General features: G+C 35.2%; 1 protein-coding gene across 4 annotated transcripts in view; it reads right to left on the minus strand.

Moving 5' to 3' along the window:
• The window catches only part of AKT3 (AKT serine/threonine kinase 3), a 318,464-nt gene that overhangs the window by 125,559 nt on the left and 165,332 nt on the right, over positions 1-27,573 (minus strand). For all 4 annotated transcript variants that reach the window (XM_039464326.2, XM_039464325.2, XM_074385420.1 and 1 more), the window contains 3 exons: positions 26,967-27,078; positions 15,056-15,200; positions 7,281-7,412 (listed from right to left, as the gene is read on the minus strand). In XM_039464326.2, the coding sequence (XP_039320260.1) occupies positions 7,281-7,412; positions 15,056-15,200; positions 26,967-27,078 (389 nt within the window). The remainder of the gene's footprint in view (positions 1-7,280; positions 7,413-15,055; positions 15,201-26,966; positions 27,079-27,573) is intronic.

The raw sequence follows: 27,573 nt of genomic DNA on the forward strand, positions 1-27,573 counted from the left end.
CTACCTACGACAGCTATAACCTTACAAAATATATTTCTTAAATTAAAAGACTTGAAAGTTAAAATAATGAGATGTAGAATTGACACTGAGTTGGCAGGCATGAAAACGACATTCATCTCCTTGTGTATCTCCATCAGAGCTTTTACGTATCTGGTGCACTGTCAATGTTTAAAAAGGAATCTTTTTTTCTGAGCAGGTCTCCACAATGGGCCTAAAATATTCAGTAGACTAGACTGTAAGCAGATGTGCTGTCGTCCAAGCTTTGTTGCTCCATAATTCTTAAGGGCCCTCGGTTTTTTGAAATGGTAAAGGAGCACTGGCTCCAACTTGGTAGTAGCATTAGCCAATACCAAGAGAGTCAATCTGCCCTTGGAAGCTTTAAAGCCAGGCACTGACTTCTCCTTTTTGGCTAGCCATATGCAGAAAGCTGAAACTGAACCCCTTCCTTACGCCTTCTACAAAAGTTAACTCAAGATGGATTAAAGATTTAAACATAAGACCCAACACCATAAAAACCCTAGAAGAAAACCTAGGCAAATATCATTCAGGACATAGGCATGAGCAAGGACTGCATGACTAAAACACCAAAAGCAATGGCAACAAAAGCCAAAATAGACAAATGGGATCTAATTAAATTAAGAGCTTCTGCACAGCAAAATAAACTATCATTAGAGTGAACCGGCAACCAACAGAATAAGAAAAAAATTTTGCGACCTACCCATCTGACAAAGGGCTAACATCCAGAATCTACAAAGAACTTAAATTTATGAGAAAAACATCAAAAAGTGGGTGAAGGATATGAACAGACACTTTTCAAAAGGAGACATTTATGCAGCCAACAAATCTATGAAAAAATGCTCATCATCACTGGTGATTAGAGAAATGCAAATCAAAACCACATTGAGATACCATCTCACGCCTGTTACAATGGCAATCATTTAAAAATCTGGAGACGACAGATGCTGGAGAGGATGTGGAGAAATAGGAACACTTTTACACTGTCGGTGGGAGTATAAATTAGTTCAACCATTGTGGAACACAGTGTGATGATTCCTCAAGGATCTAGAAATAGAAATATCATTTGACCCAGCAATCTCACTACTGGGTATATACCCAAAGGATTATAAATCGTTCCATTATAAAGACATAAGCACAGGTATGTTCACTGCAGCACTGTTTACAATAGCAAAGACCTGGAACCAACCCAAATGCCCATCAATGATAGACTGGATAAAGAAAATGTGGTACATATATATCATGGAACCCTATGCAGCCATAAAAAAGGATGAGTTCACATCCTTTGCAGGGACGTGGATGAATCTGGAAATCATCATTCTCAGCAAACTGACACAAGAACAGAAAACCAAACACTGCATATTCTCACTCATAAGTGGGTATCAAACAATAAGAACACATGGACACAGGGAGGGGAACATCACACAACAAGGACTGTTGGCAGGTGGGAGAGCTAAGGGAGGGATAGCAGAGGGTGAGGGGATTGGAGAGGAATAACATTAGAAAAAATACCTAATGTTGATGATGGGGGATGGATGTAGCAAACCACCATGGCATGAGTGTACCTATATAACAATCCTGCACGAGCTGTACATGTACCCCAGAACTTACAGTATAATAATAAAGAAAAAATAAAAATAAATAAAACACTTCAAGTAAAAAGAAAGAAAGAAAGAAAGAAAGAAAGATAGATAGATAGATAGATAGATAGATAGATAGACAGACAGACAGATAGATAGAAAGAGAAAAAGGAAAAAAAAAAGTCCTAGGTGGCATCTTCTTCCAAAGGAAGGCTATTGGCTTCATGTGGTCATCTTCACCAATTATTTAGCTAGATCTCTGGATAACTTGCTGTAGCTTCTGTATCATCACCTGCGGTTTCACATTGCACTTTTAGGATATAAAAATCATGTCTTTTCTTAAATCTCACACACTAACCTCTCTTTGATCCCACCCGTTCTTGCAGCTTCCTTACCTCTCACCCTTCACAGAATGGAGAGAGTTAAGGCCTTGTTCGGGATTAGACTCCGCCTTAAGGGAATGCTGCAGCTAGTTTGACCTTCTATCAAGACTACTTTAACTTTTTCCATATCAGCAATGAGTCTGTTTTGCTGGCTTATCAAATACAAGGGAAACCCAAATAAGAGTATCAAAGATTTCTCATCAGAAACATTGAAGACCAGAAGGCAATCGGTTGATATATTCAAAGTGTGAAGGAAAAAAAATCAAGCAAGAATCCAACAAAACTATCCTTCAAAAATGAGGCAGAGATTAAGACACTCCTAGGTAAACAGAAACTGAGGGAGTTCACTAGCACTAGACCCAACATACAAGAAAAGTGGCCGGGCGCGGTGGCTCATGCCTGTAATCCCAGCACTTCAGAAGGCCAAGGCAGGCAGATCATGAGGTCAGGAGTCCAAGACCAGCCGGACCAATGTGGTGAAACGCTCTCTCTACTAAATGTACGAAAATCAGCTGGGCATGGGGGTGCACGCCTGTAATCCCAGCTACTCGGGAGGCTGAGGCAGGAGAATCCCTTGAATGCAGGAGGCAGAGGTTGCAGTGTGCCGAGTTCACATCACTGCACTCCAGCCTGGGCAACAGAGCAAGACTCTGTTTAAAAAAAAAAAAAAGAAAAGCTATAGAGAGTCCCTGTCCATTCAGATTTAAATATAAGGATACCAGACAGTAACTTAAGGCCACATGAAGAAATAAAGACCTCTGGTAAAGGTAAATACATAAAAAATTATCAAAGCTAGTATTATTCTAAGTTTATGTTGTAATGCTACTTTTTGTTTTCTACATGATTAAAGAGACTCGTGCATTAAAAAGTTAGTAGTCTCTGTTTTTGGACACACAGTGCATGAAGATGGAATTTAAAGATACCAACAACTGAAAGGAGTGAGAACAGAGTTGTAAAGAAGAGTTTTTGAAGGTTATTAAAGTTAAGGTGGTATAAATTCAAATTAGAGTAACATAACTTCAGGATATTAAATATAATCTATACAAAGAAAACAGCTAGTGAATATACACAACAGAAAATGAGAATTAAAATGTTTCACGCAAAAATCACTTAAACACAAAAGAAGGCATTAATATAGAAAAAGAAGGACAAAAAAAGCAATGAGGCATATGGAAAATAAACAGCCAAAAGACAGAAATAAGCCCTTAGCAGGACTCACTTTAAATGTAAATGGATTAAACTCTCCAATCAAAACAAAGAGATTGGGAAAGTCAATTAAACAAAGAAACAAAATGCATGATCCAACTCCATGCTATCTCCAAAGCTATAAAGAGGGTAAAAGTGAAAAAGAGAAAAAAATATTCCATGAAAATATAGCAGTTCCCCTTATCAATGGAAGATATGTTTCAAGCCCCAGTAGATGCCTAAAACCATGGATAGTACCAAACTCTATACAGTCATTCCTTGATATCCGTGGGGGATTTGTTTCAAAATCCCCCTGCAGATAACAAAATCCACAGATGCTCAAGTCCCTGATATAAAATAGCATAGTATTTGCATATAATCTATGTACATCTTCCCATATACTTTAAATCATCTCTAGGTTATAATGTCTAATATAATGTACATGTTATGTAAATAGCTGTTACATTGCAATAGTTTTTGAATTTTTAATTTTATTGTTGCATCATTTTTTATTATTATTTTTGAGTATTTTAAATCCATATTGGTTGAATCCATGGATGTGGAATACAGAGAGCCAACTGCATATACTGTGTGTTTTTACCACACTAGATATGAGAAAGTTTAATCTGTAAATTAGGCACATCCTTTATGGATACTAAAAGTAGATTAAGACTGGGCGCGGTGGCTCAAGCCTGTAATCCCAGTACTTTGGGAGGCCGAGGTGGGTGGATCACAAGGTCAAGAGATCGAGACCATCCTGGTCAACATGGTGAAACCTCATCTCTACTAAAAATACAAAAAATTAGCTGGGCATGGTGGCGCGTGCCTGTAATCCCAGCTACTCAGGAGGCTGAGGCAGGAGAATTGCCTGAACCCAGGAGGCGGAGGCTGCGGTGAGCCAAGATGGCGCCATTGCACTCCAGCCTGGGTAACAAGAGTGAAACTCCGTCTCAAAAAAAAAAGTAGATTAACAACTACTATTAAAAGTAAATTAACAACAATAGTAAAATATAAAAATTGTAACGATATATTGCGATAAAAGTTACTGTGATACATGTGGTCTCTCGAAATATCTCATTTTACTGTACTCATCTGTATTTAGACTGTGGCTAACTGGAGGTAACTCAAACCATGGAAAGCAAAATTACAGATAAAACGAGTACTACCATAGCAACCAAAGGAGAAAAGGGGTGGCTCTACCAGTACCAGATAAAACAGACTTTAAATGAAAAGGCCAGAAAAGACCGAAAGAAGATTTAATTAATAAATGGGTTAATACAGCAAGAAATAACAATTAAAAACATTTGCATACCTAATAACAGACCATCAAAGTATGAGGCAAAAATGGAAAGAACTGTAGAAAGCACTGACCATTTTACAGTAACAGCTGGAGACTTCAATACCTTACCCTCTCAAAGATTAATACAACAACCAGACAGAAAATAAGCAAAGCAATATTAAGATTGCAATAACTCAACAAAACGACTAAATCTAAGAGATATACACAAAATACTCTATTAGATATACACAGAATACTTTACCTAACAACAGAATCGACATTCTTTTCAAGTGCACATGGGACATTCTCCAGGATAGACCATATGCTGGATTACAAATTAAGTATCAATAAACTTTAAAAAAGTATTTTCTCCAACTACAACATAAAGTTAGAATAATATAAAGAAAACAAAACAAAAAAAATCCCAAATTTATAGAAATTAAACAACAGATCCTTAATCAACAACAAAGGAAATTAGAAATATTTGAGATAAAACAAAAAGATGATATACTAAAATCTATGGGATGCCACAAAAGCAGTGCTAAAAGAGAAATTTAAAGCCATAAACGCTTATGCTAAGTAAGACAGATCGCTAACCAACAAACTAACTTTAGAACTTAAGGAACTAGGGAAAAAAAAAAAAAAAACTAAACCCAAAGCAAGCAGAAGGAAGGAAAAAAATAAAGATTATATCAAGGCATAAAATAAAGAAAAGTTAACGAACCAAAAGTTGGTTCTTTGAAAAGCTTAACAAAATTGATAAACCTTTAACTTGACTATGAATAAATGTATAAGGAAGGAAATAGAAAATCACCATTAGAACACCACAGTAATTATTATTATGTGCAAAATCCACTGATACGGATGTTCAATTGGTACATAAAAGTTTAAGAAAAAATACCTTATTTATACAGTCTCAGAGTATTTCCTCTAACATACTGATAAATTATGAAGGGAAAAATAGCAACTTTACAGTGAAGAAACACCACTGTAGTCAAGCAATCAAAGTTAACATCACCAGTAAAAAGACATCAACATCATTTCTTCTCTGAAATGATACTCTGAGAAGAGCACACCAGGAACCAAACCCCAGGTCTTATTATACCCCAAAACTTCATACTGTTAATCATCTTGCTTTAAATAAGCATATTTTCTTTCAAGACATTGATAAACAGATTTGTTCGGAGAAAGCACCAAGGTACTATATCAATCAGAATATTCTCTCATTTGTGAAACATAGCAATTCTGTACAGTTACTCAGAAAAGTGTAAGTAGTGAGAAAAGACAGTGTCTAATAGGATATTCCCCCGTCTGATGAATGGAAATTAACTAATAGGGTGCAAGTGAGGCTAGCATATGAAAGGAAAAACAGAATGGAACTGATATTTACTGGTGCTTGATACACAGTAGGTAGTAATATATAATAGGTAGTAATAATAATCATAGCAAATATAACAATACATATTTAATTTTAATTTCATTTGATCTGTAATTTTTTGTTTATTTAATAGTGATGGCATATACTATTACATTTATTTATTCATTTAACCCTGAAAATAGCCATATGAGGCAGGTACTACTATTAGCCCTACTTTGTAGATAAGGAAATAAAGGCATGAAAAGTTGAGTTACTCACTAGGTGGCATAACCTACCCGCATTATACTACCTCCCAGAAAATATCAGCTTAATTAATAAGTGCCAGCTAGGATGCTAAATGCCTTACATATCCTAATCCTCAAAATATTCCTGTCCAGAGGTTTTATTATACCAAATTAAAAATAAAAATAAAAATAAAAACATGAAGGCTCTGATTGGCTGCCCAAACACTGCAAGATATTTAGCACATTTGGCTTCCACCTGGTAACTGTCAGAAATATCCCTCCTCCTCAGTCACTGTGATAAGCAAATATGTGCCCCCCACAAACATTTCCAAATGTCCCTAAGACAGCAGTACTTCCCCAAAGTACTGCTTTAAAAAGTATTGAATGTTAAAGATTATTAGGTGACATGTGAACCTAGGTGCGTATGATTCCAAAGCCAATGTTCCTTCCAATAAAGGCACCGACTTGTAAAGGAGTTGAGATCAAAACAAACGTACAAAGACAGGAAAACAAAGTTTCACAAAGTGTATGGGGCAATACACTCCAGATGAGGAAACTATAGTAGCAAATAACTGAAAATTACATTAGTCCGTAAAGTGTAACAGTAATTTATGTCATTTGTTGAAGTAAGACATAAAGCATGGACCAATTTGTAAAGTATTTGTAATATCTACTAAACAAATTGGGATTTCTTTCATAACTCTGAGTGAGAACTGACATCATGAACATGCTATTTATTTAAAAAGGTGTAAGTTGAATAAAGGTATGGGAGTAGGAAGTAAGTCTTCCTAAAATAATTTATTTTAATTTGACCAATCCAGTATTTTCAAATCTATTTAGGATGCTTTTCCATTCAGTGTTACATTAGCTTTAGAATTTATGAGTAAAAATCATCTATCCTACTCTAATCAATCTTAAGAAATTCAGAATAGGGGAAAATATTCAAAGCAATGCTAGCATAATTACGATATAGATCACAAAACATTCTCCCAAACACACAAACATGAACATTTCTATTTTCTTAAGAGACTAAAATGGCTTTAGTATATAACATGCAGATACTACGAACTTCTGAAAACATTTAACATTATAAATATTAACACACAAAAATTACTGTAGCAGTAGTCTACAACCATATTTTGGTTGTTTAATGGAATTTGCATGTAAATTCAAGAGCCCACAAACACATGCGCACTGCAAACAAAAATTTAGTAATCAACTTTAATAATCAGTTACCTTTGCAATAATGACTTCTTTCTTCAGGATCTTCATAGCATAGTATTTTCCACTTGCCTTCTCTCGAACCAAAATGACTTTCCCAAAAGTGCCTTTACCTAGTAGTTTCAAATAGTCAAAATCATTCATTGTCTGAAAAATACAAATTAAAAATATAATATGAAGTATTTGATGCGATTTATTTGTTAGCATATATGCATATGTTTGTAACATCCACTCAAAAATAAATTTTACCAATTTCTAAGCACATTTAAATGAAAAAGAATCAGACTGGCATTGGCTGTCTCATTAGCAACCATGGATGCTGAAAATAATTTAAGCACTTCTCAGATATTGGAGAAAATGATTCTGAATCTAGAATTCCTCAGCCAAATTATCAGTTATATAAAAGGGCAAAGGAGGGAAAGAAAAATTATTTTCACTCATTTTTAAGGACTCAAGTTTTCAAGGATTTAGGAGTGCTGCTATCCCCAGAAAATGTGATAATCAAAAATGTTCCACACAAACAATTTCCAAATATGCCTAAAAAAGCAGTGCTTTGGAAGGAGCTATCTGAGAATTTAGCAAAATAACGACAAAATCCAAGAAAGAAAAAGATGTAAGTTATATTTATAAGAAATGTTGAGAACCTCCTATAGCTCCGTAACCAGAAATCTAAGAAAGCAGTTGTTATTCTCGAGAGAATAATTGATGCAATTCAGAACAGCAAGGCAGGGAGTTCTAAGAAGAGCATCTTTAATTAATCTGCCTGTTTTCAGTTTCACTTCTCCTGCTTAAGTCAGGTAATTCCAAGGATTTTGCCAGTCACACTTAGCATTTGTCTCTACAGTCCCTTCTGTGTACACTTCGCTGGCTCTGCTCTATCAACATTCTTCCAGAAACTTCCAAACTTTTGAAAGCACTTGTGCCCTAATGCCCCTCCCTGACCCAGCTTTTCATTTCTGTGGACTTGCCTTCTTTTGAAATTCCTTTACTATCATATTAATAGGTTTTTGAATAGAAGAGGAGGTGATTGTATGTGGTCAGTTTACTTAAATTTATACTCAGTTTAGAAGTTTATAAATAACAAAATAAGTATTTAGGTTTTATCTTGAAATCACAAGTCACGGAAAGTTTTAGTGCCTTTTATAACTTGTTTTCTATCATTTATCTAAAGTAAACATGAGAAATGTTTCAAATCAATGTCTTCAGCTTCCACCTTAAGAAACTTTAAAAAAACAAATTAAACTCAAAATAATTAGAAGAAAATGATAAAGATCAGATCGGAAATCAATTAAAATTTTAAAAAGAAAGAAAAACAATAGAGAAAAACCAGCAAAATCAAAAGCTAGTTCTAAAAAACATCAATAAAAATTGATAAGCCTCTAGCTGGGTTGGTCAGAAATAGAGAGAAGCACCAACTGCCAGTATCGGGAATGACAGAGGTGGCATCACTACAGATTCTACAGATATTGAAAGAAACGTAAGACAAGCGGCATTTTGACAATAAAATTGACACCTTCGATGAAATGAGTGAATTCCTTGAAAGTCTCAAGCTATGAAAGTGCACCCAAGAAGAAACAAATAAATTGATAACCCTATATTTATAAAGAAAAATTAAGTTTGTGGTTAAACATCTCTCATCCAAGAAATTCTAGGTCCAAACGGTTTCACTGGTGAATTCTACAGGTATTTAAAGAAGAAATGACACCAATTTTATACAAACTCTGACAATTAAAACGAGGAACACTTCTCCTTCATTCTGAGGTCAACATCACCCTGATACTGAGATAGGAGTCTGGCAAGTCTGGTTTCCCAAGATGCAGGTCACAAAGACCCTGCTGATAAAACAGGATACAGTCAAGAAGCCAGTCAAAACTACCAAAACCAAGATGACCATGAAAGTGACCTCTGGTTGACCTCTCTGCTCATTACACATTATCATATGTAATTCATGCTAAAGGAACCTCCCATCAGTGCCATGACAGTTTACAAATGACATGGCCTATCAGGAAGTTACCCTGTATGGTCTAAAAAGTGGAGAAACTGTCAGTTCTGGGAATTCTCTGCCCCTTCCCCAGAAAACTCATGAATAACCCATCCCTTATGCACTATATAATTAAGAAATAACTAAAAAAACGGCCAACCAGCAGCCTTCAGGGCTGTTCTGCCTATGGAGTCGTCACTCTTTTATTCCTTTACTTTCTTAATAAAGTTGCTTTCACTGTATTCTGTTGCTTGCTCTTGAATTCCTTCTTGTGTGAAGCCAAGAAGCCATGTGGTCTCCCAGGCTGAACCCCAATTTTGTGACAATACCAAAATTAGAGGAAAACAATGCAAGGAAACTATATTCCAATATCTCTCATGCACATTATATAACAATTCTTAAAATTTTATAAGTTAATGCCTACATTCAGTTTCAACATTTTTTGCTGTTCATAATTTTGATAATTTTCCCCAAATGTCAAGTTATAGTGTCTTCATTCAATAATATCTCTAGTTCAAAGGAAAAAATAAAGTAGCAAAAAGATAGGGAAAATAACAAAATATATTTGTTTATGCAACTAAAAAATCAAACATACAGCTCTAAATACCAAATAAATCAGCTAGTGCCATTCGAACAAATAATAGGTAATATTAGATTTAACTTCATTAATAGAGTAGAAAAAATCAGAGATTACTACACAACAAGCTATTCGTGCCCAAAGATGGTGCCACAAATTCCCATCCCTCCCTGTATGCACATTCTACTCTTCCTACGAAGGGGTAGAGTCAACTTCCTCTCTCCCTAGGCTATCCTTGTAGCTTGCCTTGAACACAGAGTATGATTAAACTGATACAATGCCAGCAACAGACGTAGCCTTGAAGCCTGGCAGTCTACGCATTCTCTCTCTCAGAAAGCTCTAGAAAGCCAGCTCTAATGCTGTTAGTCCACATCATCCTGCTGGAGAGAGAGGCCATGTGGAGACACCGTGGAAGATAAGTTACCACTCCGAGACAGAGCCCAAGTGGAGGAGAAGCAAGATACTATAGTCAATAGTCAGCACCAAGGCCCCAAACATGTAAGGTAAGTTTTGTTGGATTTTCCAGCCCACCCATGTATCAGCTGTAGGCCGCTACTTGAGAGCCACGCATGGCAGACCAATAGAATGGCCCTAAATCCAAAATCATGAGATATTTACATGGCTATTGTTTTAAGACATTAAGCTTGAGGAAGTTTGTTCCACAGTGTGATGGTTAATAGCGGAGTGTCAATGTGATTGAACTGAAAGATGTAAGTATTGATCCTGGATGTGTCTATGTGTATGCTGCCAAAGGAGATTAAGGCTGGGAAAAGCAGACCCACCCGTAATCTGGGTGGGCACCATCTAACCAGCTGCCAGTGCGGCTAGAATATAAAGCAGGCAGAAAAACATGAAAAGGCTAGACCGACTTAGCCTCCCAGCCTACATCTTTCTGCCGTGCTGGATGCTTCCTGGCCTTGAACATTGACTCCAAGTTCTTCAGCACTGGGACTCAAACTGGCTTCCTTGCTCCTCAGCTTGCAGATGGCCTATTGTGGAACCTTGTGATCATGTGAGTTTAAAAATATGGATATGGATATATATAACGAACTACCTCAAATTTAATGTATTAAAACAATAGCCATGTAAATATCTCATGATTTTCTGTGTGTGTGTGTGTGTGTGTGTGTGTGTGTGTGTCAATTTATCAAAGTTTCATTTGGACATTATGCTCCTCATTTTTTATTTAAAAGCACTAGAAGTTAATACTTGCTGGGCCCTATTACTAAATATCATAGAAGATGAAATTGAATTATTGGGAGGTAAAAATTATAAAATAATTTGTAAAATGCTTTATGATATTTTCATATGAAAAGCCATATGTAATTATAAAATATTAATATATTCCTTAAGAATTGCAATTCTTAGCCAGGTGTGGTGGCTTACGCCTGTAATCCCTCATTTTGAAAGGCCAAGGTAGGTGGACTGCTTCAGTGCATGAGTTTGAGACCAGCCTGGGCAACATAGCAAAACTCTGTTTCTACAAAAAATACAAACATTAGCCAGGTGTGGTGGCAGGTGCCTGTAGTTCCAAATACCCGGGAGGCTGAGTTGGAAGGATCACCTGAGCCTGTGAAGTTAAGTCTGCAGTGAGTCATGATTGTGTCATTGCACTCCAACCTAAGAAACAGGAGTCAGGCTGTGTCTCAAATATAAAATAAATAAATAAATAATAAATAAAATTGCAATTCTTAAGGCAACAAGGTTTTAAAAAAAGTTAAGACAGCCTTAGGGAATTAAGGGAATTTACGTGGAAATTAATTTAAAAGCATTGTGATAAAATCAGAAACAGATTTCTTATTTAGACAAAATTTCAGAAAATTATAAAGTTATCTTTGATATCAAATGCTCATGTTCAGAATGGCATACACAATAATTATCCAGTCTTTACAAATGAAACGTAAGCTATTAAAAAATGTTTTATTCTTCTGGATATTACAGAAAAAGATACAGTTAAGTTTTTAATTTAAAAAAAAATAGGAGTATGGATACTCTCCAGAAAAAAAAAATCCTCCTCCAAAGCCTGACCTTAAGAATTTATGAGGGAAATACTTTATAGTTAAACTCCTCCCTTTACGTGTTTTAGGTTAAAAGATAAATGGGCATACATAACAAATGCTTAATAAATGTGTTCAAATCACACACATCAGAATATAAGACATTGTCTAGCCCACCAATTAGATTAAAAAATAAACATATAATCGATGAGGAACATAAATAACTTCTAAGAATACCACAGTATTAGCATATTTGTTCAAAAAGGATAAATTTCCAGATACATTTACAATGTAACAGCAAAATCAAGTGAGTAAAAAGAGAAGAGCTCTCATAAAGTTCACTCCTCTGCCTCCATCTCTGCCCACTTCCTCTGGTGCTCTTTCTCATGAGAAGAGGTGGAATTAATCTTATTACTCGACTTCTACATTGATTATATCACTTCTCCCTTTTGAATAGGCAGATTTATGCAGTGTGAGAGGATATGATTTCAGCAGGTCCAGCCATTGTCTGTTCTTGTCTTTCTTCTCTTTTACTATGGATACTAGCCACTGCTTTGAGTTACCGCAGCCAGGAATTAGGTGATACAATCCCAAGAACTGGAGTCAAGCTTAATGGGAAAAACCGGAGGCACTGCTTCTACTTTAAACCTAAATCATGAGATTATAGCCAGCTGATCCCAGAGAGGCCTATGCTAGTCAGTTAAAAATTAAGTAGAACTCTGACTCTCACTTGGCTTTTTATCCTTTTATGCTACACTCCTTCACATACTTGACAATGCATATAAGAATGGCAGCTTGGCTGACCAAGATTAGGCACTTCTCATTTCTCTAATCAAATTCCTTTGAAACATTATCTTTTAATGAAAACTTTCTTTTAATTCAAACACAGAACAGCACTTAAATCTGTTTGTGAAGTCCTTGTCTCTTTATCTACTACCCAACATCCTTCCCTTTCCAAACAAGTTTTTAACTGGCAGAGCAGACACTATGACAATACTCTACCACTAAGGGAGGTAATGAACTCTATTTCATGCAAGAAATAGCAGTCTGATCACTCTCGTCATAGCCACCATAATCAGTACCTATTCTTTTAATCCTATTGTCCTTTTGGCAAAAATTAAACAAAGAAGAAAATTTATCCTAATAATTAAAATACTATTTGTATTTCAGAATGTGTGGTTATAGTCTTAAAAATAACCCAAACTTCTGCAATTTTTTGTGATAATGGATATACATAAAGGTATAGTTCTAGAATCACTTACCTTATGAAAATCAAAGTAATATTTTACCACTGGAAGCTAAATCATTATCACCATTATAGAGTTAGTAGCGGTATGAATGTTCTTTTTCTGCACTAACTTCTGCAGTAAAACTACTTTAAATTATTGCAAAAAAAAAAAAAAAAAAACACAACCTCAAATATGTAAGATCTTTTAATTGTATACAGTTCCAATATCAATAGACAGCTTATTTATTTTTCTTGGTTCATGTATCTTGAGCCTCTATCATCTCTATAACTGTTACACTTACAAGCAAGTTCTATTAGTAATACAATTATGCAGATATTCTTATGATTATACTCTGTTTCTCAAAATATTATGAAAAACTGATGTCCTTATGTGACGTTTGGATATCAGTAAATTTCAATGTATAATAAAGCTTGGAAACTCTTGGAAAAATCAGTACAACTTCAGTATTACAACGTAGTGCTAGAAAGTGAGGACTCTGGAGTCTTACTGCCTGGGTTTAAGTACTGGCTCCCACCCTGTAATTGTGGGTAAAATTTCTTCATCCTTCCATTCTTTAGTTCCCTTAACTATAAAATGGGGTAATACTGGTACTTATCTCATATATGGTTGAGGTTCAAAACAAAGAAAAATGTTTAAAGTGCTTATGTAATAAGTGTTTGATAAATATTAGCTGTTAAAGTTAGCTAGTATTCTTTGTCCACATAAAGATAATTAAATATAAACATCATTCTAAAGCAGATTCTCTTATAATTTTCTTTACTGCAAATGAGTCTCCAAAATGAAAAATTTATAGAAATATTTTGAATTTGTGGTTCAATTACTTTATCATATCTAACTTACAGTATTCTTCATATAATTTTCAATGAAATAATTTACACATGCACAAAAGCAGCTTTCTTATCTCTTAGTAGGTAGGTGGGTGTAGCTAGACTTTTTTCTTTTTGCTATGACTGAGGAACAAGGCAGGTTAAATTGACGTAAAAGAAAAGAGAGCTTCAGTTCAACAAACAGAAAAAAAATCTACAATGAAGACAGAAAGGGATCTCAGACATTTGGCCCAAATCAAGTATAGACTATTACTGTAATTAGAACAGGATGTCACATTAGGAAAGCATAATTAACTTTATGTTGTGACTGTATAACTTCACCAAGTCCACAAGTTGAATGTGGAAAAGGATATGAACCCAGACAGTCTATCTTCAAAGAGTTCTGAATCACTGTGCTATCACCAAATTTCATGGATAATACCCTGAAAATCTGTTTTCCTTCCTGAAGATTAATTCACAATCTATTAAGCCAAATATACTCTGAAGTGATAAACGGCATGTTTATCTCTGTTCAATATCACTATCTTTAATCATAAAAATATCATTTTGGTACTAAGGAAGTTGTTTTTCAATTTTCTATAGTAATGAAAAACATAATTTATATTTCTCATAAATATATAAATTGGTACTTACTATGCTGGAGCACTGAGAGAAGGAAAAGTCTACTTCCCTTCTGGCTCAGAAGCAGCCATTAAACAAAAGTTATTATTTCCAAGACTGTTCACTTTCCTGCTGACTTTGCTAAGACTGAGGGCACCAATTTAGGAAATACACCTGAATCACTACTATTGGTGCTTTTTGGGACAACATGAAATGCAAAGTGGAAACGAACAAATCATCAGGGAAAACATTTTATTACAAAGTTTCTAAAATTGTATTAAAAAACAAGGAAGAATGCAAATTATAAAGTTGTATGATGGCACATCAATCACACATGAGCCCTATCAACACTCAGTGCTAAAGTACTGAATCACTGAAATGATACTCACCAATCTGGTTTCAAACAACAACATATATTTCAGATTCATGTGAATAAAACCCATCAACATATTTATATGTCATAAGAAAACTGGCTGCCATTTCTCTGCAAATGGTAGTTTGTAGTATGTTTCTCCCAAACAAATGAATGTTGTGCTGGGAATAAATTATTATTTCTACCTTTCTTTTATGATGGGTTGTAGAAGCATCCATCTCTTCTTCCCCTATGTTATCAATTTGTGAAGTTGGACTACAATTCATTCTCTCCTCTTCTTGCCTCTGTAGTCTGTCTGCTACGGCCTGGATAGCTTCTGTCCATTCTTCCCTATACAAACGAATACAATTTCCCATTAATAGAAGATGGCAAATTAAATATTTTCCTTTTTTAAAATAGGAAATCGATACAAATAAAATCTATTCACAGATCACACACACACACAACACACATAAGCATACACTCCCACCATCACCCCAAGGTGAAAAGAATCCTAAATGCATTTCACCACAGGCCTGAAGTCTATAGTAGCATTTTTTGGAAGTATGCTGAAGAAAAAGAGAGAAGAAAAAATTTTTTTGAAAACTCAAGTTAAAATCACTTAAATGAACAGTTAAATTTTATTTGACTGTATATACCCTATTTCTTTTTTTAAACAGTCTCACTCTGTCACCTAGGCTGGGATTCAATGGCATCAGCTCGGCTCACTGCAACCTCCACCCCCTGGGTTCAAATGATTCTCCTGCCTCAAGCTTCCTGAGTACCTGGGATTACAGGCATGTGTCATGACACTTGGCTAATTTTTATATTTTTAGTAGAGATGGGGTTTCACCATGTTGGCCAGACTGGTCTTGAGCTCCTGACTTCAAGTGATCCACCCAATGTGGCCTCCCAAAGTGCTGCAATTACAGGCGTGAGCCACTACACCTGGCCCATTCTAACTATTAAGTTGACCCCTGAAAGTTTGCTGCAGTTTTTAAAAGTGTTTTCCTTAAGCATTTTAAGTCCATAATTGACATCCTTAAGATTTTTATGAGGTCCAACAGACATTCCAAGGAAAGATTTTCAAAGCCAAAACCTTTCCCTATTTCCAGATCATAGTAAGTTTCTTCAAAAAAAAAAAAAAAGAAAGAAAGAAAGAAAGAAAGAAATGAAAAAGAAAAAGAAATAATCACAGCTCACAGTTCGAACAATCAGTCTCAGGAGCACCTTTATCAAGCTTTATTTTTTTGACATTTGGCTATCGAATCAAGGGTCATGATTTTTCCATACAAATTGTATAATCAGCTTGTCTGCTTCTTAAGGTCTACTTGGATTTTGACTGGAAGTATATTAAATGTATAGATCAATTTCGGGGGAACTACCATCTTTAATTATTTAAATCTTCCAATCCATGAACATGGTATAGCTCTACATTTATTTAGGTTTTTAGTTTCCCAATGCAATGTTTGTAATCTTCTGTGCAAAGATCTTTCACATCTTTAACTGAATTTATTCCTACATACAGTCATGCACCACATAACAATGTTTCAGTCAATGATGGACTGCATACACAATGGTGGTCCCCTAAGATTATTATACTGTATTTTTACTGTACCTTTCCTATGCTTTTATGTTTAGATACAGAAATACTTAACCATTGCATTGCAACTGCCTACAGTATTCCGTACAGTAATTCACTGTATGGTTTGTAGCCTGGGGGCCAGAGGCTACACCACATAGTCTAGGTCAGGCGTCCCCAAACTTTTTACATAGGGGGGCCAGTTCACTGTCTCTCAGACCGTTGGAGGGCTGCCACATACTGTGCTCCCCTCACTGACCACCAGTGAAAGAGGTACCCCTTCCTGAAGTGCGGCGGGGGGCCGGATAAATGGCCTCGGGGGGCCACAGTTTGGGGACGCCTGGTCTAGGTACGGGGGGGCTACACCATCTAGGTTTGTTCAAGTAGTATGTTTACATAATACTGCCTAATGACATGTTTCTCAAAACATATCATTGTCATGAAGTGACACAAGACTCTTCATGCTATTGTGAAGGGTTTTCTTTTTCTTTCACTTTCTAATTGTTCTTGGTAGTATTTAAAAATACAATTGATTTTTGTATATTGACTTTGTACACTGCAACTTTACTAAATTCATTTATTAGTTCTAGTAGCTCTTATTTTTCTGGATTTTCTACACATGCAACCACATTGTAGGCAATCAAGAGCAGCTTTACTTCGTTTCCAATCCATAAGCCTTTTACATCATTTTCTTGCTTTTATTACCCTAGATCAGACCTTCGGTACAATGTTAAATAAAAGTAAAGAGAGCAGCATACACGCTTTGTTTCACAAGTTAGAAATAACACTGAGTTTTCACCCCCTTGAGTATTATATAAATTGCAGATCTTTTATACATACACTTACGTGATCACCTAAGTTCTGTTCTATTTCTAACCAGCTGCATTTTTTAATGAAAGTTTGTTGAATTTTGCCAAATGTAGGCCAGGTGCAGTGGCTCACGCCTGTAATCCCAGCACTTTGGGAGGCCCAGACGGGTGGATCATCTGAGATCAGGAGTTAGAGACCAGCCTGGCCAACATGGTGAAACCCTGTCTCTACTAAAAATACAAAAATTAGCTGGCAGGAACCTGTAATCCCAGCTACTCAGGAGCTGAGGCATGAGAATCACTTGAACCCGGGAGGTGGAAGTTGCAGTGAGCCGAGATCACGATATGGCACTCCAGACAGAGCAAAAGAGCAAGACTCTTTTTCCAATAAAAATAAAAATTAAAATAGTCAAATTATTTTTCTTTATCTGAATAAAATATTCACACAGTTTTTTACGTTTATTATATTAATAAGGTGAACTTAGCTTAACAGTTTCCTGATGGTAATGCAACTTTTAATTCTTGAGATAAGCTTCATTTAGTCACAATGTATTATCCTTTTTACCTTTTGTTTAATTTGTTGATATTTTGTTAACAAATTTTGCATATAATTCACAAGTGTATCGGACTATAGTTGTCTCTTAAAATAGTTCTGTCTGGTTTCTGAAATGAAGGTGATGGTGGCCTTCTAAAATAATTTGAGAAGTATTCCCTTCTCATTATCTTCTGAAACAGCGTCTATAGGACTGGTCAAAATTCTTTCTTAAATGTTTGATAGAACTCACCAATAAGGCTGTCTGGGCTTGGAAGGTTTGAGGAAAGGTTCTTAATTACTAATTCACTTCCATTCCTTGCTAATGGATTTTCTAATGTTTTCTTGGGACAGTGTCAGCAATTGGCATCTTCCTTCTTTTTCTTTAACAATATCCAAAAATGTTTTTCAATTCTATTCATTTTTTTCCCAAGAAGTAGTTTTGGTTTTCTTGATTATTCTCTACTATTCTGTTTTTCTATTTCACCGATTTCTGATTGGTATTGTTTCTTTCTGTTTTCTTTGGGTTTCATTTACTTTTCTGGTTTCTTAAGATGGAAGCTTAAGTTAATGATGTGAGAACTTCCTTCTTTTTAAAAACAGGTATTTAAGGCTATAAATTTCCCTCTAAGCACTCATTTAGTTACACCCCACACATTTTGATATGTTTGTTTTCATTAATATTCATTTAAAATTATTTTCTAATGGCTCTTGTGAGTTCTGTTTTTGAGTCAATGATTCTAATTATGTTGTTTAATTTCTAGTAAATGGCATTTTTCTATTGTCTTGTTAGTGAGTTCTAATTAATTCTACAGTGATTACAGAACACACACTGTATAACGTTAATCTTCCAAAATCTATTGAGAATTTTTTTATGACCAAGAATATGCTCTATCCTGATCAATGTACCATGCGTACTTGAAAATGTCTGTTCTGCCACTTTTGAGTGCAGTATTCTATAAATATCAGGTACATCAAGGTGGTTGATCATGTTATTACACGTCTTAGCTGATTTTTTGTGTAGCTGCTCTACCAAGTGCTGAGAATTTTTTTTATCTCCAAATATGGTTGTGAAATTGCCCATTTTTATCCCTTTACTTCTGTTACATGTGTTGATGACTACTATATAGTCCTGTTCAATAGATACTTTTCTCATTATAAAGTATCCTAATAGTCGCTGGTAATACATTTAATCTGAAATAATACAGCAATCCATCCTTCTTATGCTTAGTCTTTCCATGATCAATCTTTTTCAATCTATTTATTTTCAACCTATATATTTATCTCTTTTTCTCCTTTCCTGCCTGTTTTTTAAAAAATTATTTTATGTTGTCTCAGAATTCCATTTAAATTTTCCTGTTGGCTTTTCAGTCATCTTTTTTGTAATTATTTATATGTATATCCCTAACTTTATATGGTCCACTTATATAATATATGCCAGAATAATTTTTTATACTTCCATTTCTTCTCCAATTAGTCTGGTAGCCACCATACTCTATCCTTTCAGTAGCTGTAACTGAAATTATAGTATTTAACCTTGACTTAGCAAAGTCTACAGCAACCTCCCAAAAAATTAACTCCATTTTTTGTTGTGAACTCAATTTGTTATTACTTCAGATACTTTTCATTCTTTATATAATTAAACCACAAAAAAATTGTATTTAAAATCAATGCTTATTTTTAATTATTGGTTCATTTAACCATTTTGTTTTTCATTCCTTTCTGTATCTATCCTCCTATCTGAGATTATTCTTATTCTGTCTAAAGAATACTAGGTTAGTTATTACAGGTGTGCTAGTGACAAATCCTATCAACTTTTTGGGGGGTGGGGGAAACAGGCTGGTCTGGAGCTCCTGGGCTCAAGTAATCCTCCTGCCTCAGCCTTCGAAAATGCTGGTACTACAGGCATGAGACACAACGCCCAGCCTCTATCAATTTTATTACTAAAAATACTTTCATTTTACTTTTATTTGTGGGAATACTTGTTTCTTAGCATTTATTTTCTTTCAGATCTTTGGGAATATCATTCTATCATCATCATTCCATTTTTTGGAACATCACTTCCATTATATTTCATTATTATTCCATTCCACTTATTAATACATTACCTTTTGGTCTATTTGTTGCTGCTCTGAAAGCGAAGTACATTTTTTTCTCTATCTACATTGGGGATTTTCCCACTCTCTTTCTTGTTTGCGTTTTTGTTTTTTTTATTGTTTTTGTTTCTTCAGACAAGGTCTCACTCAGTCGCCAGGCTCTAGTGCAGTGGCACAATCTCAGCTCACTGCAACCTCCACGTCCCGAATTCAAGCTATTCTCCTGCCTCAGCCTCCCAAAACTAACTGGGATTACAGGCACATGCCCAAACCCAGCAAAGTTTTGTATTTTTAGTAGAGATGGGGTTTTACCATGCTGGCCAGGATGGTCTCAATCTTTTGACCTTGTGATCCACCTGCCCTGAGGTCCCAAAGTGCTGGGATTACAGGCGTGAGCCACAGTGCCCAGCCCTATCTTTGGTTTTTAACAGTCTAATAAGATTAGGGATTTTCTTCACATTTTTCCTACTTGAGATTTATAGGACTTTTGAAACTATAGTTTGATATCTTCAGCCATTTACTTTTTAAATTTCAATCATTATCTTTTCAAATACTTTCTGCTCCAGCTCTCCTCCCCTTCTGAGCCTCCAATTTTACATATGTAAGACATTCTCACTGCACTGTTTTTATCTAACATTCTATTCTTAGTTTTATTTTCTATCCTCTTATCTTTGCATGTTTCATTATAAATGTTCTGCTCTATTTTTGAGTTCACTAATTTTTTCTAATGTGAGGCCTAGTTTGCTATTAAAACCGCCTGTTAGAACTCATAATTTCAAATGTTTTATTTTCAATTTTTAGAATTTCTATGTGGTTTTCTTTTTCATTTTACCTTGACTACAAATGAAAACTATTGTCCATTTGGTTCTTTTTCATACTTTCTCTCTGCAGAATCACCCAATCTTAACATACTTGAACATACTAATTAATGCACAGTTCTTTTCATCACTGTCTCATAACTCTTATCTAGAGCTCCTATGAATATGATTCTATGTCTGTTTTCTTCCTCTATGATTTTGGTCACATTGTGTTGAATTTTTGTGAACTCATTTTTAATAAGTCCTGGACACAGAACGTGAAAATTGAGATAATGTTAAAGCCTAGGAAGATATAATCTTCTTTTAGAGAGAATTTACATTTGCTTTTAGCAGCTCCTAGGAGACTAGCAAATCACCTTCACTCAATTTCAGGACTGAAATAATTTATAGTTATACGTCAGTCCTGTTAAGGCGAATCTATTTCCTGTTTACTATTTCTTATGGTCCTTTAAGCTACCAATGCCAAAAGGCAGTGGTTTACCATGTCTCCTCTTCGGCAGATCCTAGATTCCAAAATATTACTCCCAGCTCTGGGAGGTACTCAAAATCTCTCCATCTCCAATATTACTTCAAGAACTGACAGGTAACCCAAAGGGAAAAGTAGGTTCACTCTCTGGGTTTCTTTCTTCAGTAAAGTTTTGGCCTCATAAATCTTAGCCTTAACAGCTCTCTGATGCCTTTTAAAAAGCAAAAACAAACAAAAGTCTCTTACAGCTTTACTAGTAGTAGTTAGCTGGACTACTGACCCAAATTACCTAATTCACCATAATTGACGATACTTAAACTATAACCCTACACCATTTGGTGGGGGTGGGGCTGGGGGTGGGTAAATCCTGCAAAAGAACATCAGGCCAAAGTACCTGACTAATTGAAAGATGATATCCAATCTTCCGTTTCCTAAGTAATGTTTAAAAACATAATGAATTTGAAAAACAGAATGGAGACCTCTATGAAAGAAGTAAATTAATCTTTTAAAAGTACATAGACTACTTATACAAAAAAAAAATCAAACAATTTTCAAAAACTGATTATTTACTAATAAATATCTAATTAAATGTCTAATACATGTGTGCTACTAAAGTTTGAATAAGGAATGGCTTAGGAAGAATTTACAGTCTGAAGGGGGAACCTTGGTATTGTGAATAAGTATAATAAAGTGTTACAAGTAAAATGATAGAAGTATACACGGAGTACAGTAGTGTTCTAATAATAACAATAGTTTCGATGGGGACCCAAAGAGAAAGGTAATTCTTCAATGCAGATGTGCAAAATGAGTTGGTACTTACCAGGATGAGGAATAGACAAGCAAAGGATACGAGGTGTTCCTAGCAGTAGGGGCAGAAGGGCAAGAAGGAAAGAGCTACAGGTAATATAAAAGCAACGGACAGCATTAGTACTTGGGAAACTACCGGGAGTTCAAAGTATCTGAAACACGGTGGGAGCGAGGTGTATGTGTGCACAGGCACATGTGTGTCTGTATATGAGTGTGAGTGTAGTGGCCATGGTTGCGACAATGAAAGTAGTTAGCTGTAAGAAAGAAAAATAACCTTAGTCTATATTGTGGATGGTCATATACAGCAGAATAAAATACATATACAAATCATATTTAACAGTAGATAAGCGTATCCATTAAAATCAGAAAAAAAGGTATTATTTGCTATCATCAAATTATTAAATGTTGCTTAAAAACAGAGAAATAATACAAAAAATTTCAAAATAATAAATAATACAGAAATGAAGAGACAAAATTGTTAATGTTTGCAGATACAGTTACAGGTCTACAAAAGAATCAATGTTTTGGGTCGCTTAATCTCAAAGATGATGGTATTAGGAAGTGGGCCTCTGTGAGGTCATGACAGAACTCATAAATTAAATTAGTGCACTTATAGAAGAGTCCTCAGAGAGTTCCTTTGGCCCCTCTACTATGTGACAATACAGGGAAAAGACATCTATGAACTATGAAGAGGAACCTCTCTAGACACCGAATTTGCCAGCACCTTGAACTTAAACATCTGGCCTTCAGAACTGTGAGAAATAAATTTCTATTGTTTATAAGCTACTCAGTTTATGATATTTTATTGTAGCCGCCCAAAGGAACTAAGGCAAATCCCATTTACAAGAGCATCAAAAAGAGTAAGTTACTTTAGGAATAAACTTAACAAATCAAGTGAAAGATTTATACACTGAAAACTATAAAACGTTGCAGAAAGAAATTAAAGGAGACACAAATAAATGGAAACACATCCCATGTTCATGCACTGGAAGATTTAATATTGTTAAGATGTCAATACTGCAAAGTAAGCTAAAGATACAATGCAATCCTTATCAAAATCCTACAGCATTTTTGCAGAAACAGAAAAAAAAATCTTAAAATTTGTACAGAAACCATCAAGAGTCCCAAATAGCAGAAACAATCTTGAGAAAGCAAAAAGCTGAGGGCTTCATACTTCCTGACTTCAAAATGCATTCTAAAACTTCAGTAATTAAAACAGTTTGGTACTGGCATAAACACATATAGACTAATGGAACAGAACAGAGAGGCCAGATAATAAAACCATATAAATATGGTCAAATAATCTTTGACAAGGGTGCCATGACTAACACAATGTGGAAGGATAGGCTCTTTAGCAAATGGTGTGGGAAAATTGGGTATCAACATGCAAAAGAATAAAACTGGAGCCTTATTTTACACCACACACAAAACCAACTCAAAATGGATCAAAGAATAAATGTAAGACCTGAAACTACAAACTCCTAGGAAAAAAACACAGGAGAAAAGCTTCATATCTTAGTCCTTAGAAATGATTTCTTAATGATAACAAAAGCAGTAAGGGATGAGTAGAACTACATCAAAATAAAGCTTCTGCACAGCAAACAACAGAATGAAACAGCAAACTACAGGATGAGAGGATGTATTTGCAAACCATATGTCTGATAAGGCATTAACAATCAAAATGTATAAGAAACTCCTACAACTCAATAGCAAAAACAAAAAACACACAATTAAAAACTTGGCAAAAGACTTGAATAGACATTTCTTCAAAGAAGACATATGAATGACATCGGTATTTGAAAAATGCTGAGCATTACTAAATATCAGGGAAGTGTGAATCGAAACCACAATGAAACATCACCTCACACCTGCCAGGATGGCCGTTATCTTTAAAAAAAAAACAACAGAAAAGAAAAATAAGTGTCAGCAAGGATAGGAAGAAATTAGAACCTTGTGCATTATTGTTGGAAATGTAAAATAATGTGGCTGCTATAGAAAACAGTATGGAGATTCTTAAAAAAATTAAAAATAGAACTACCATATGAGCCAGCAATCACACTTCTGGATACTTATTCAAACAAAGTGAAATGAGGAACTTAAATAAATATTTGCCCTCTCATGGTCGTTGTTGCATTATTCACAATAGCCAAGAGGTAGAAACAACCTAAATATCCATCAGCAGATGAATGGATAAAATGAATGTACTGCCCAGGCATGTGGCTCATGCCTGTAATTCCAGCCAAGGTGGGTTGCTTGAGGCCAGGAGTTCCAGGCAAGCCCTGGCAACATGGAGAAACCATGTCTCTACCAAAAAAAATTTTTTTAATTAGTTGCATGTGTGCCTGTAGTCCCAGCTATGGGGGAAGCTAAGCTGGGAGGATCCCCTGGGCCTGAGTTCTAGGCTGAAGTAAGCCACAATCACACCACCGCACTCCAGCGTGGGTGACAGAGCAAGACCCTGGCTCAGAAAAATGAACAAATGCAAATGTATTATATACATACACTGGAGTATTAGCCACCCTTAAAAAAAGAAGAAAATCCTCTAATACGGTACAACATGGATAAACTTTGAAGACATTATACTAAGAGAAATACGACAGTAACAGGACACACAATGTATGATTCCACTTATGTGACCTGTCTAAAGTAGCTGAATTCACAGAAGCAGAAAGTAGAATGGTGGTTTCTAGGGGCAGGGGACAGGGGAGTGGAAAGTGCTATTCAATGGGAACAGGTTCAGTCATGCCAGATGACTAAGTTCTAGAGATCTGCTATACAACAATATGCACACATAGTTAACAGTACTCTATCATATCCTTAAAAATGTAATGACAAAGTTCTAGAGATCTGCTATACAACAATATGCACACATAGTTAACAATACTCTATCATATCCTTTAAAATGTAAGAGAATTTCATATCATGTAATTTTTTACCTTTTTTAAAAAGAACGCACGAATATAACTAAGAACATTTTTATTTAAAAATAAGGGAAATGTTGCTATATTAGCAGATAAAAATTTTATCAAATTTCTCTAATTAAAGCCATGTGGTGTTAATGCTAGAATACAGAAAAGTCAAAGGGGAAAAAAAAAGACTAAATCCTAAAAACCCAAATATGTATGTGTGTTATCCACAAATAGTGGGGGGAAAATGGACTATCAAATAAATGAAGGTGATACGACGGGCTCCCCATTGAGAAAAACAGAGTCCAGCCTTATTTCATGAACTGAGATAAACAGAAGATAGGTAAGAGACATTTAGTTTACGACAGGTAAAAATTGTAGACTGGGCAGAAAGTTAAAAAAAAAAAAAAAAAAAGTTTGTCTAACTCTCACTAACCCTCTCTAAGTCTTCAATGATATTACACTGAAGTCATACAGAATTTCCAAACACCAGATTCTACAGGTATTCAGAAATGCACATACCAATGGCAAATATAAGTATGCTGTTTTTCATTTTAAGAATACTGTTTTTTTCTTATACTCATAAATACAAATGAAAACTAGCTGTTCAGAAGAGTATGTTATTACAGGAATAGCAAAGGGTTTTAGAGTCTTAAGATCTGACATAAATCCAGCTTTGTAAACACAAATGGCAAAATGAATTGTACTTCAATAGATGTTATAAATCCACTAATAATATTTTCAAAGAATATATACTGACATGGGAAAAGTTCTATTAATCTAGCCAGACAATAAATACTGTGTTGGGCCATGGACTATATGCTAAAGATTTTTAAAATGAGTGAGGAAGCCATGATCTTTGCTGTCAAGAATCTGAAAGTTTAGTGAGAAACGCAAGGAAGGATTACAGTTATAAAATATACTTGATAGAAAGGTACAAAGAAATATGTAAGTATATAGCAGGGGAGCCTGACTAGTCTATAAGAGTCAGAGGTTTTGTAGGAAAAATGACATTTGAAGCTCAGATCTGAAAAGATACATAGGAATTAGCCCACCTTAATGTTTATGGGCCAAGCGGCGGAGACACGAACAAACTGAAAGGCTCAGTATTATCAGGGAAGAAGAGGCCCAGGAGAGGTGGGGCTGAGGGAAGGGTGGGCAGGCGGGGAAGGACAGGAGCTCGGGGATCCACATCCGGAACTGTATATATACTAAAAGCCTAAATGTATCTGCATACTTTTGGAAGTATACAAAAGAATATAACAGTGCTTAACTCTTTTCTACGTTTCTTATTCATACACTATCATTTACTCTATTATCAAAAGTGTTATTAAAATAATACTTTACCATTTTGCTTTTACTAAAATTTTAGACAAGACTGTTAAAAATTTATTCATTTGGAACATAAGGCTAATAAGATTTAACTTCACGAAGTTGCTGATTAGGATCAATTTAGTAACATGGGCGGGATGATGATTTTGTGACTGTGGTCTCTGAACTTAACTCAGTATCAAAGTGAGCAGATATAGAATTGGGAAGTGGTTGTAAAAGTTGATCGATCAGGAGGATAAAACGTGGACCTGATACAGCTGGTGAGTTAGTTACTACAGTGACAGTGTTGTCACTACCCTCTTTAAAAACGACAGTCAGTGCTAATTAATCCTCCTTCCTGCTCCTAAGACCCAATCTCAGAAACCTTAGCAACACAGTGCTCCAGGCAGCCACTTGCAATTAACCTAGAATACATGCTGCTTGCCATCTTTTGCTATCACTAGCCTCAGAATTTCAAGTATGAATAGAATCAATTCTACAATTTTAAAAAAAGGTAGTCGGCTATAAAAATGTCTTTTTAAATTTGTATTTTGACCTTTAAACGTTCTGTCTCTCTAAAGAAGTATATCTTCTAGCATGTCCAGAGATTCCGATTTATTAAGTATTATTTTGTAAGCCATTGTTATTCATGTGTTATACCAGAAACAAGAATTTAGAGACTAGAGCATTTAAAAATATATTGATGTATATTTACAAATAATGAAGTAGGATACAAATATGTCTTTAGACTGATTCCTTTTTCACAAAATGGGAAAAATCCATTTCTTACCTTTCCTCTGGAGTATCTACATGAAATGTTCTTTCTATAACAGTGGTCCACTGGAGACATCTGATTATAAATGTGTTTGGCTTTGGTCGTTCTGTTTTCATTAACTGGCATTCTAGGAATAAAATAAAATGTTTCTTTAAGTAGGCATTTATTTGAACCAAGAAGTAAATACTTCAGAAATACAGAGTTCTATTTTAAACAAAATCCACTGCAAACTCACAGCTTTCTATGGATCTCCACTCAGGATTATTCACAACCTGACCTTAGTATTTCTTTCCAATCCTTCAGCCATTCTGGCCACATTAACCACCTCAAATGGACTATGTAAATTTCCCCAAACACATCTTACTTTTACCAAAGGCATAAATATGCCTTTGTTTCAGCTGTTCTCATTATCTGAAATACCGTCCCCACTTACTCTACCTCTTCATATGTATCACCTGCAGTCAAAATAACACTGATCCTTGCAGGTCCAGATCAAATACTACTCCTTCCATGAAACCTTCCATAACACCCAGTCCCAGGCTGACCATTTCATCCTCTATATTGTCATTACTTATTACCATATCCCTCATTTGTCACTTACCATAGACTATCTTACAGGATT

This window comes from Saimiri boliviensis, chromosome 14 (assembly GCF_048565385.1).
Source record: "Saimiri boliviensis isolate mSaiBol1 chromosome 14, mSaiBol1.pri, whole genome shotgun sequence".
Classification (NCBI taxonomy): domain Eukaryota; kingdom Metazoa; phylum Chordata; class Mammalia; order Primates; family Cebidae; genus Saimiri; species Saimiri boliviensis.